Here is a 12,214-nt window from a genome sequence, read left to right as displayed (position 1 = left end):
AGTAAAGGCAAGTCTGTTTTTATTTGTCTTGAATTTACCTTTCTCTAGCTTTAGAGCTATTTCATTTCCAGCACACCAGAGTTCCATGATGAACAATTCTACATTCACCATGTGAGTATTCATGTAATTTGAGGAAGAGATTGGTGGTTTGGAAGACGATATGATGTAGGAATCTCTCTCTGCCTGTTCTGGGTTGTACAGTGGGGAAACTAGACACCGGTGCTACCTACCACATATGCAGAGCCAACCTAGCCAGTTGTGCTTTACTTAATAAGTCTTTTTTAAAAAAAAAATTAAAATGTTTTTATATATTTCTGAGAGAGAGAGACAGTGTGAGCAGGGGAGGGTCAGAGAGAGAGGGAGACACAGACTCTGAAGCAGGCTCCAGGCTCTAAGCTAGCTGTCAGCACAGAGTCCGATGCAGGGCTCAAACCCACGAACCGTGAGATCATGACCTGAGCCGAAGTCAGACGCTCAACCGACTGAACCACCCAGGCATCCCTACTTAATAAGTCTTGAGTTCATCAAAGAATGGAGTATGATGAAGAGAAACTGAAGGTTAAGTAGGTAAGGATAAAATAGACCTACGTGTATAAAAATCCAAACTGCTCTTCTCTAATACACAGATATACAGACCATAAGTATTGCATGGCTGCAGTGATTACATTACTAAATCACAGAACACATAATAAAATGTTTCTATTTCCATTCTCTTATTAAATCTTAAATACGTATATCAGAGAAAAGTCTCTTCATGACTTTGACCAGGAATGATATCATGAATCTAAAAATGTTTTGAAAATATAAGGGCAGTGAAGGAAGAGTCTCCCCTGGTAAATCTATACCTCAACTTATTCCCAAAAAGTAGCTCAAAAAGATTCTCGATAAAAAACCTTTTGAATTCCTTATAACAGCTCATGTGTATGTATTTTATTCTAATAACTCATTAATAAGCCAGATTCAACTAAAATACTATGAAATTGAAAAAAAAATTCCTAGGTATGGGAAATCCACAGCTATTCTTCCTAAACAATTTTGAGGGTATTAGGGCCTTTTAGATTTTATAAAATAAAAAATTCTAAAAGGTTAGTTCTTCATATCATTTAAGATTTTCGTTTCTTTAATCTCCTATATTATACAATGATTTTTTTTGATAAGACAATTTCTATCCTTAAAAGTTGAAATGTAAACACATTATAAATTTTAGCATTTAATAATAATCATGGGGCAACTGCATTCTATGTTCGTGTCTAACTAATCTGAGTCCAGAAGCTGAAGAGAATCTAACGGTTTCATATGATTGATTATTTTACAACTTTTAAAAAGAAAAATGTCTTGCCTTTGAATGGTAATCTTGCTCCAGTCTGGGGTCTGATCCGGCTACCTGTTTGTATTTGTTAATTTTCATTTGGCGATTTCTCTCCTCTATATCCATAGCACCTATCGAGTAGAAAAAAACCCATAAAATTAATGTTCAGTTCTTATTTCTGAGCCCCACTTACAGGATGTATAATAGAAGAAATGCTAGGCTGATATACTACTTTCATTCAAGGTAGTACATACAAATTAAATGTCATATATTATTTCTTGAATTCATTTAAAGTATTCAATTTGGTGAATAAAAGCATGATGACTAAGTATGTAAAAAAAAAGTTTTAATCTGAATAAAATGTAAATGAATTTTAACAGAACAACCAATCTCAACTTGAGAGAAAACACTTCTGGTACATGTATGCCCAGGAGAATATATTTGATAGCACATAAACTTGACAACAATAATACTAGAAAAACTTTAGCTTATAACTCATGAGGATTTGCCTTTATTTACTGAAAAATAGTTGTAAGCCTAATTGGTTTCAAATACAATTTTACAGTTGTGTTCAGAAACCATTATCATAAACTAGCCCATGTGTTAAAGCAGGCTGCCCAGGCTTACATATGGATCTTTGGAACATGAATTTTCTAGAACTAGGACCAAGAAAGAAGCACTTGGAATAATACTCCTGAGAACATACCATGCCAGTAAAGGCACTGAAATCATTTCAGAAAAAAAAAACAAACAAAAACATGGGAGGAGGTGAGAAAGCGAGATGGTAAGCCTATTATAAAATAAGATTAGTAGTCTCTATAACAGGTCCTACCTACAAACACATCAATTGTAGACATCAAGAGGGTCTTTAAAAACTTTGCTTAGAACAAGAACTAAATGCAGTTAGCAAATCTTAGCAAACATGAAAAAAAATGTCCTTCAGGTATATTTATAGCTTTTATTAAAGAGATTTTATAGAAAAATACAATTTCTCATAAATATGCATAATGGAAAAACAAAATCTCAATTGTATACTACAAATCTACAAACTGGGAAAGATAATCACAGCTTACTGGGCTCAAATGGGTAACTACAACAAACTACTTTGTGTAAATTCATAACTACTGAGTGTGGGTAGAAATGTACACATCCACACATATGCCTTTTGCTTACCATCATAACTTTTTAGAAACTGCAGTAAAGTGTCCCCATTCATAAGTAAGTATTTTTATAGTCATCCTGAAACAAATCTCATTCTATATCAGATAATTCTTGTTAGTAACAAATTCTGAGTAAAAACCTACTAAATTAAAACAAGATACAAAAAGAAAAACCTCCAAAAAGGAGTAATAAAATCTTAAATAAAAGAATGTATCTTGAATAAAAGAGTCTATACCCCATGGCCTCTAAGTATAACAGCAAATTTAAGTTAACCATTCAATAAAGTGAGCCAAATTGTTCTTTTTAAGAGTCTTGTTTTAATAATGATTTGATTAATTCTGTGCCAAATTATAAAATAGGGAATAGAAGAATCATGTTAATATAAATTGAATGAAACATAAAATCAAGTGAGTGCCTCCATGATATGAATGTGAAATACAGTCAAGTATAAATGTCTACTTCTCTATTAAAATACAACTCTGGGATTGTTTGTACCTCCAGAGATATTCTCAGGAAAATATATTTATTTTCTTCAAGGGCAAAGGAAAAAAAAAGCCATCCTCGCATCAAAAAAAATTATGTGTACATAAAGAATATTAACTAAATTGAATGGGAAGTTCTTTTAAAAAGTTTCATTTTGATATCACAGTAGCAAGATAGTATATTAATACAAATAGCACCAATAGACAAAGAAATTAAAACACATTTTACATATACATATATAAATTTATGTACATACATATAGATATACACATACATACATACATATATATACATTTTCTAATATTTAGACTATTTTCTGGACATCAGCCTTCTATGAAACTACATTAAACTCTTTTTAATTCCTAGGTAGTAGTGTGATATAACCCGGCAGGAGTTGACAGGCTTGTTCTGTAAAGGGCCCAAAAATAAATATCTTAGACTTTGCAGATCATATGTTTTCTGTCACAACTCTGCGATTGTAACATGAAAGCAGGTATAGACTGTGTACACACAAATGAGTGGCAATGTTCTATTAAAATCTTATTTACAAAGCAGGCAGAGGGCCAGATTTGGTCTGTGGGCCATGGTTTGCTGATCCCTGCATTAAAGCATAATGCTTTGTTTTTTTTAAAGTCACACTGATTTAATATTGCTTTGTAAAAGAGCCTTTCTCCTCAGTAAAAGTTTAAAGATCTTGTAGAATCAGGTTTTTGGAACATCACTTATGTTTAACAGATCATTGAGGGGTCTAAGAAGAATATTAATCTGTATTTGTTCTATGTAAACAAAGATGCAAGTAGAGTGATATAATTATTTAAATATGTTATCAACTAAATTCCAATCGCAAACACATCTCTTCTCCAGACTCAATTATCATCTATAGATAGTCCTTAAACGAAAAAAATTCTTTGTTAGAGCCTTAACTAATAATCTCTCAAGTGACTACCTTAGTGGATATACAGTCAAGAAACTTGGATAAATATATTTTTAGCTTAGAACTTTAAATTCTCCCAGGAGGCTAATCCTTAGGACAAACCAGACATTCCTCTCTCCAAAACTATTTGGCTCCTATGACGTGTTCCATTCCTTTTCTACATTTTTATCAACCTCATCTCACTTCACAAACAATAATATCCTTAGAGAGAAAAGCATCCTACTGGTAAAGAGATCCATTATAGGAAACATAAAACTGTCTTCTGCTGAAACTTCCCAAATAATTAATAACAACATAAAGGGTAGCTTTAACAAATCTAATTGATTTTCATAAAATATATAGAGATATAATAAACGTAATCTGAACATAAAATATTATCTGAGACAATTTCTGAAGTTAAAGAAGTATATTATGCGTATAGTAGAAACATATTTTTAAAAAATTATACTTTGCCGAACTATCAAGGAAAGGAAAAAAATTACTTTTGGTAACTATCGTATTGAACCCTAGTTTACAAGACTTTTCTTGTAAGGAAATACAAAGTCGAGAGGCACAAGACGAAACAAAAGAAGATTTACAGACTGCAATGGTGACAATGACAGAATTCACATATTCCAAATGAACAAAGCTTAAAAGGGCCAAATGCTAAAATCAGCATTTAGTTATGTACCAAATGAATGCAATAAAGAAAAAGGTACAACCAGTGTATGTAGCTATTTGCTTTCTTCTTGGTGACAATCGCACAGGAGAAAGCATGGTTATGTGTCTCTATTTTCTAGTTTCAGTAGGGTAGACTACAAAAACAACTTACTGATACCTTTCACTAGTCAGAAGAATATGAAGATAAATTGTTAAAAATGACTACATAAGATATAATGAGATAAATAAGAATAAATTAAAATATATATGAGATAAGTGAAAATGTAGTATTTTGTTACATTATTATTTTATTTTCAAATGCAGAGGAATTCAAAAAACATTGTCCTTGATTTTACTGAATATCACTGTTCTTTCAATATCCTTTAACTGTGAAAAAACTTATTTTTCAGACTGACAGTCATTGACAACTATTGATTAAAAAAACTGATGGTCATTTATAGGAATGTTTTCCAAAGTACCTGATGTACAATGATAAAAAAGTAAACTGCTTCAAAACACTACATATTTGGTGCTGTGTATCAAAAGGCTTTACAATGGTTATATTTTTGAACTTGAAATTTTACATCCCAGGATTGTTCCTAAAGAAATAAATTAATGTGCAGGATATATATACATATAGATTTACTGCCACGTTGTTTGAAAATTGCAAAGGCCTGGGGAAAAAAACTCTAAATGTCCGACAGTAGGGGTTAGTGAATTGCACTTGTGGTTTATCTATAAGATAAATGCATCCATGAAATAATGCATATGGTGTGTGTGTGCATTCACATATGTAAATGTAAAGACATTGCCATTAGTAATTATAAAACATGAAATGGTGATATAGTACTATAGTTTCTGAATTATAATTTTAAAAACTGTATATATATATATTCATAAAAATATATATACATATAACCTACACAAAAGACAAAAAGATAGAAAAAAATGAAGATTTCTATACCACAATGTTAGCAGGTATCAATGGTTGTTGAAATTAAGTGCTATTGTTTTCTTATTTGGGTTAATATATAGTTTATGAAAAGTCTACATGGCTATATGCTATACAGAAAAAATATTTTAAAATACACAAGGCAAAATACTTTGGTGAAAAAGGACAAATTATTCAGTTTGAAATTCTATATTTTTGTAATGATTTGATAAAAATGCTTTGGAAACAAATGTTAAATATTTTTTAATGTAAATATACAGCCATTCATTGCTAAATTTATCTTAAGGATATATATTTATTTTTAAATAAAAGCATTTGGGTGTTTTGATTGAAAGTGGTATATAATGAGAAATACTTCTAAATATAATAAAGTACAGATCTCTCCAATTTTTATGAGTATTAAAACAAAAAGTGATCCAGCAGGTTTGAAAATTTTCCTTATCAGTTTTTTCCAAGGTGGGACTTAAGAAACTATTCAACAAAATTTTTCAGTTACTTTAAAATGATTTCTTCATAATTGCTTGCCTATAATACATTTTTATTTCTTATACTAAAACTTTATGATATACCAGAAACTTATAAAAAGTACATTTCTGTTAGCTAAATTCTTTGTTAAAATAGACGTAATGCAGAAAATAACAAACACTGGAACAAGTTAAATTCTAAAAGTATGGAAATAAATATTGGGATAAAAATGATAAATTATGTACTAAATTATTTCTGCATCAATACTGGGGCAAATGGAAGCATTTAAAAAAATTTTTTAATGTTTCTTTATTTTTGTGAGAGAGACAGAGAGATAGCGTCAGTTGGGGACAGAAAGTGAGAGAGGGAGACACAGAATCCGAAGCAGGCTCCAGGCTCTGAGCTGTCAGCACAGAGCCTGATGTGGGGCATGAACCATGAGATCATGACCTGAGCCAAAGTCTGACGCCCAACCAACTGAGCCACCCAGGTGCCCTGGAAACATTTTGTTTTAAAATGTAAACAAACATTCTTTTTTTCAGTTTTTATTTAAATTCCAATTAGTTAACATACAGTGTAATATGAATTTCAGGTGTACAAGATAGTGATTCAACACTTCCATACAACACCCAGCGCTCATCACAAGCACACTCCTTAATCCCCGTCACCTACTTTACCACCACTTCCCTTCTGGTAACCATCAGTCTGTTCTCTATAGTTAGGCATCTGTTTCTTTGTTTGTCTCTCTTTTTCCCTTTGTTGAACACACTTAATCTTAACTGTGCAGCTAAGATAGACAAGTTTTGAGGAATACTTATTTCCAAATAAATCAATTCTGAGGATGTTTCTACTGTGGTTAATAAGAGCTAACACTTTGGGAATGAAAGGAAATAGAATTTGACTTGGTTTATAATGTGTTTGCTTATAAAATGATCTTTCTTTTGCTCCTTGGAATGTAGGAAAATTGAACTCCATATATATGCCTAAGTCAAACTTGGAATTAACTGAAATATAAAGAGTCTAGAAACTTACAAAGCTGTTGTACTACCTTGAGGCTCATAGGCTTTTAAATTACCTTTTAAACCTTAAGAATCTATTTTAGATATCTAGGTTACTTGCTAGTGTCTGTATTTATCTGCTGTTTCTCTGCTACTTCTCTGCCATACTCATTAAATAATACTCCAAAGGAGATGCTATAGCAAATTACACAGACTCCTTTCCCTATAGTCAAAAGAAATGGATATTTAGGCTACCTTAGGATATACGTTATTAGGATTGACCTAGTGATTCAAGGACAGGGGATATCTGGTTTTGACATCTAAAGTCAGTAAATAGACTTACTGAGATTTTATCATTCAGAAGACTTGGATTTTAGCACCATTTCAAGTTTCAACATTTAAAATCAAGATATGGTCGGGCTACAGGGGAAGGTCAGGGTTTTGTGCACGGAGAGTGCAGTACAGATAACCATCACAGGGTTGACGGGGCTTTGCAAATGTCCAGATTTAGGGTGATGGGTGTATTTATGCTATATAGGAATGAATCTAAAATCTTAAAAACAGCACTGGTTTAAAAAATAAGAAGAGACAATACTTGGGTTTAAGTGTTCACTTCACAAACCTTATAACTGTAAGAGTCTCATTTAGCTTTCTGGATATAAAATTCATTATCTGTAAAATTAATTGTTTTGGACCAGATACTCTCTATGATTCTTTCTGCTCTATAACTATTTGGTTGGTTAATTCTGAGGCCAATAATGTTTAAGTTTTTGTTCTTTTATATTATCATATCTATTTCATTAATATAAATAGGGTATATTTATATTATACCTAGAGATATATATTTCTGGGATGTATTTCTAGAAATATTATACCTGGTCTAGAAATTCCTACTCTGTTTGCCCTGGTATTGCATTTATTGAAATTCACTGTGTGTGTGTGTGTGTGTGTGTGTGTGTGTGTGTGTGTGTAAGGAAGCTGGGATAGAAATGAGATGAAGGAAGACCAGAGGGAAGGAGAAAGATGAGGAAAGAGGGAGAGAGGAAAGATGTGGTGGGAGGAGAGAGAGACAGAGAGAGAGATATCGAAGAGCAAGCCTGGGAAAGAGAGATAGACACAAACTGTATTGAAAAGTTCATTAAACCAGAGAATTTGTCCAGATGGAAGATCTAATCTAATAGGCTAGGAGGATCTTTTTGACAGGCTCAAGTGTTACTGCTGACTGTATGTTTTCCTCTGTGTACACTGACATATTTAAAAGAAAATATTAGTAACTTTCTTGTAACTTAGTTATTTTTAACTTGTTAGTCATAATCCCTGTATCTTTGAAAAAATAAGATACATTTTAAAGGATAAACTACATTTTATGTAAAAGTCCCTTAGAAAAGGAATACAATGGTTATTAAAATTGTTTCTAAGAGAAAGTGCAATGATCACTGATAAAAGATACAAACATGATAGGGCTCCTGGGTGGCTCAGTTAGTTAAGTATCTGATTCTTGGTTTTGGCTCAGGTCAGGATCTCATGGTTTATGGAATCGAACCTTCCATCAGGCTCTGTGCTGACAGTGTGGAGTCTGCTTGGAGTTCTCCCTCCCTCTCTCTCTGCTCCTCCCCTACTCAGTCTCTCTCTGCCTCTCTCAAAATAAATAAACTTTTTTTTTTTTTTTTTAAAGATACAAACATGAGTCAGACTCATTGGGTTAATAAACTATTCCCCATATATGTTAAGCACTTTGGAATATTATGCCTTTTTCCTGGTGGGCAAAATCTATATTAGGGAAGAGATAACCCACAGAGCAACATATATTATTGCCCTGTGTATATGACTTAGAAATGATGAGGGGGCACCTGGGTGGCTCAGTAGGTTAAGGGTCAGACTCTTAGTTTTAGGTCCAGTCATGATCTTACAGTTTGTGAGACAGAGCTGCATGTGGGGCTCTTCACTGAGAGCACAGAGTCTGTTTCGGATTCTCTCCCTTGACACATACACACAATGGAATATTTCCCCTCCATAAAAAAGAATGAAATCTTGCCATTTGCAATGACATGGATGGAGCTAAGCAAAACAAATCAGTCAGAGAAAGACAAATAACGTATGATTTCACTCATATGTGGAATTTAAGAAACAAAACAAATTAACATAGGGGGAAAAAGAGAGAGGCAAATCATAAAGCAGACTCTTAACTATAGAGAACAAACTGATGGTTATCACAGGGGGATATCACAGGGGAGGAGGGTAATGGGTTAAATAGGTGATGGGGATTAAGGAGTATACTTGTTGTGATGAGCACTGGATGTTGTATGAAAGTATTAAATCACTATACTGTATACCTGAAACTCGTATTTACACTATATGTTAACCTACTAGAATTTACATAAAAGCTTAAAGAATTATATTAACTATGGCATTGAAATGATGACATACATATTTTTAAGGTAACAAAGATATTTCACCTTCTCAAGTCAGGCCAACAAAGAGTCATTCAAAGTGGAATTCTTTTATAAAGAATTGGGATCATATCCCCCAAACCATAGTGAAAATAATTATGAACTTAGCTTTGTTCCTTCCCCAAGAATAGCAGTATCATAAAGGGGTTATTATCAAATGGAGAGAGGGGTGAAGTAAATACAGCCAAATTTCCAAGAGTAAAATAAATGTCAATTGTTAGGTATATTCATTTTATATTTTCAAAGATGGTATGCATAAAAGTTGTAAACTCCTTACATTTCCTTTAGAGATAATAGCATGTGGCCAATAACAAGGAAGCCAAGGAAGAAGATTAAATTGTGCTTGGAAAACTTAATTGAGTAGAGAAAAAGAAAAATTGTACATTGAAATTTTTAAAAATCACTAAAACCAATTAAATTACGATTGTAAACTGCACATGTGACATAAGCTTCCAATGTAAGAACAGGTAGAGAAAAGATTTGTAATAGTAGTCTCCTCTGAATATCTACAGTGATCATCCTAGAAAATGATTATACATTTGAGTTATCAATTGGGATAAAATGAAGGAAGTTTATGTAGCGGGAGTGTGATTAAAAGGAAAAATGTACATTTTAATTGTTGTTACATAATTTTATCTATGTTAACTATATAAATACTGAAATTTCATTAAATTCGGATCACCTAAGTTGGGATTCATTATTTACAATGAGAAAAGGAGCCATGTAAATACAGGGATTTTAAATAATACTCATGCTTAGATATCAAGCTGTGTATCTTTTTCCAAATGTGTGCATGATGATTGTTATTGGTCAAGGGAACTATAATGACTACATGGAGTAACTGATGCCCTGCAGTTTGACAATCCCTCAGAATTCAAAGGAATGCATCCTAAATGTTTCACCAATAGGGACATTTCCTGAAATCTTCTGTTCAATACTGAGAAGAAAGAGGAATAAAAGGTAGGATCACTCTCTGATAAAGACAGCTGAGGATTCTGTGAAAAGACCTATCAGAACAGACCAGCCTAGGCCAGAGACTGGGCTGGATTTCATTCAAATTTCCAAACACCCACATGGGATTACTAGTTGCACTGAGGATCTTAAATAAAACTGCTAACTAGAACATCTATTGACATTAAATCTCCCCTTCCGAATTCCTCTCTTCCTTTTCTTTTCCTAGACATGTCACTTTGTTTTTTCATGGTGTCCAGCACACATGTCACAGCTTCTTGGCTTTAACATTTCTACATCCTCCACCTTGTTAAAGGTAAAGGCCCTGTTTCCTGAGGTTAAGGGCATAGATTCTGGCACCGAGCTCAATTGCTTTAAATTCCAGCTTCAAATGGCTGGAATAAGTTAAGAACAGACCAATACCTTAAATTTTCAATTTGGATACTAGAAATAAAAATACTTACAACGGTCTTAAACATGGATTAAAATAATTTATAGCACAGGGACTTAATTATTCAAACTGTCAACCACATTTGGAAAGAATTTATTAACCCAAAGAAATCTCTGACTGAGAGAACACCAAGTAAAAACTGGTTTTATCAATGAATCCTCATTCTACCACTAAGGTCGCATTAAAACTCTCTGAATCCCTTTATCTGAGCTAGTTCTAATACTGAGTCTGTCAAGAGTAAAATCTGCAATATGTGGAATTAAGATCCTGATGATCAATTACTTATCACTACTGCAAGTTATGTGATACCGCACTATATGTAATATAAAAACAATGACTGAGCACTTGTGAGCTATAAAGTAAGAACACCCAAAGGAGAGAGCCTTCTATGTGTCTCCAACATGGAGTCAAGTACATGTTATTTGGTTTCTGCTGATTCATTTAGTAAGAACTTTGTCTTCTTGGCATTCTCTACTATCTCATGGTGACTTCACTCAAAGAAAACATTTGACTACTGTACCTAAGTAAGTCTGATATTGTGAAACCTATGTCTCAACGGTTACCTGTAATGACGTATTTGCCAAATCCAGTGATCATTCTTCAGCACCATTCTATCAGACCTCACTGCAGCATTTGATAGAATTATTAAACTATCCTTGGTATTTTCTCCAAGTGTTTGGCCTGAACTTTTCTGACACTCATTCAGTTCACTCTTTATTAGACTTTGTTGGCTAATCTTTCTCAGCCCAAATATATGGATTTCCTCAAGTGTTGTCATTGACTTCTTTTTATTCTATTCATGGTGAAGCGAAGTCCATAGTTTCAACTGCCACTTCAATGCGGAAGACTTCTACCTTCAGCTCCTAACTTTCGTATAAGCTTAACATTCACATTTCTAGTTGGAGGCCCCTGAGTGGCTCAGTTGGTTAGGTGTCTGACTCTTGATTTCAGCTCAGAACATGATCTTATGGTTTGTGAGACTGAGTCCCGTGTCAGGCTCAGTGCTGCCAGCAAGGAGACAGGTTGGAATTTTCTCCCCCTCTTGCTACTCCACCGCTGCTCTTTCTTTCACTCTCTTTCTCTCAAAAATAAATAAATAAATAAATAAATAAATAAATAAATAAATAAATAAATAAAAAATAAATAAAAGATTCACATTTCTAGTTATCTCCTAGCCATCCCACATGGATATGCCATCAGTACCCAAAACTCAGCTTGTCTAAAACAAGTAAAAAATTAACATTACTTCTCATATCTGTTCTTCTTCCTTTAGTTATTATCAACAAATATCTAGAATATCCAGAATGTATGTCTTTATAATGCCTTGCCTATTCTTGGAACTGTCAACCCTAAATACCTTTCTTGCTCCTTCTGGGTTTGTTGACCACTGCTTCAGACCTTCCTTTGTCTGCTAGCTCATC

At 33.2% G+C, this 12,214-nt stretch overlaps 1 protein-coding gene across 23 annotated transcripts in view; it reads right to left on the bottom strand.

Annotated features, from left to right (window-relative positions):
- Positions 1 to 12,214, bottom strand: part of RIMS2 (regulating synaptic membrane exocytosis 2) — a 599,820-nt gene that overhangs the window by 137,913 nt on the left and 449,693 nt on the right. For 7 of the 23 annotated variants that reach the window (XM_039233785.1, XM_039233789.1, XM_039233790.1 and 4 more), the window contains one exon: positions 1,340 to 1,440. The exons of the other annotated variants lie outside the window; for them this stretch is intronic. In XM_039233785.1, the coding sequence (XP_039089716.1) occupies positions 1,340 to 1,440 (101 nt within the window). The remainder of the gene's footprint in view (positions 1 to 1,339; positions 1,441 to 12,214) is intronic. 23 annotated transcript variants of the gene reach the window in all.

The sequence above is a fragment of the Hyaena hyaena genome, unplaced genomic scaffold (assembly GCF_003009895.1).
Source record: "Hyaena hyaena isolate Hyena2069 unplaced genomic scaffold, ASM300989v1 scaffold_79, whole genome shotgun sequence".
Lineage (NCBI taxonomy): Eukaryota > Metazoa > Chordata > Mammalia > Carnivora > Hyaenidae > Hyaena > Hyaena hyaena.
This window is presented reverse-complemented; position numbering and strand designations above follow the sequence as displayed.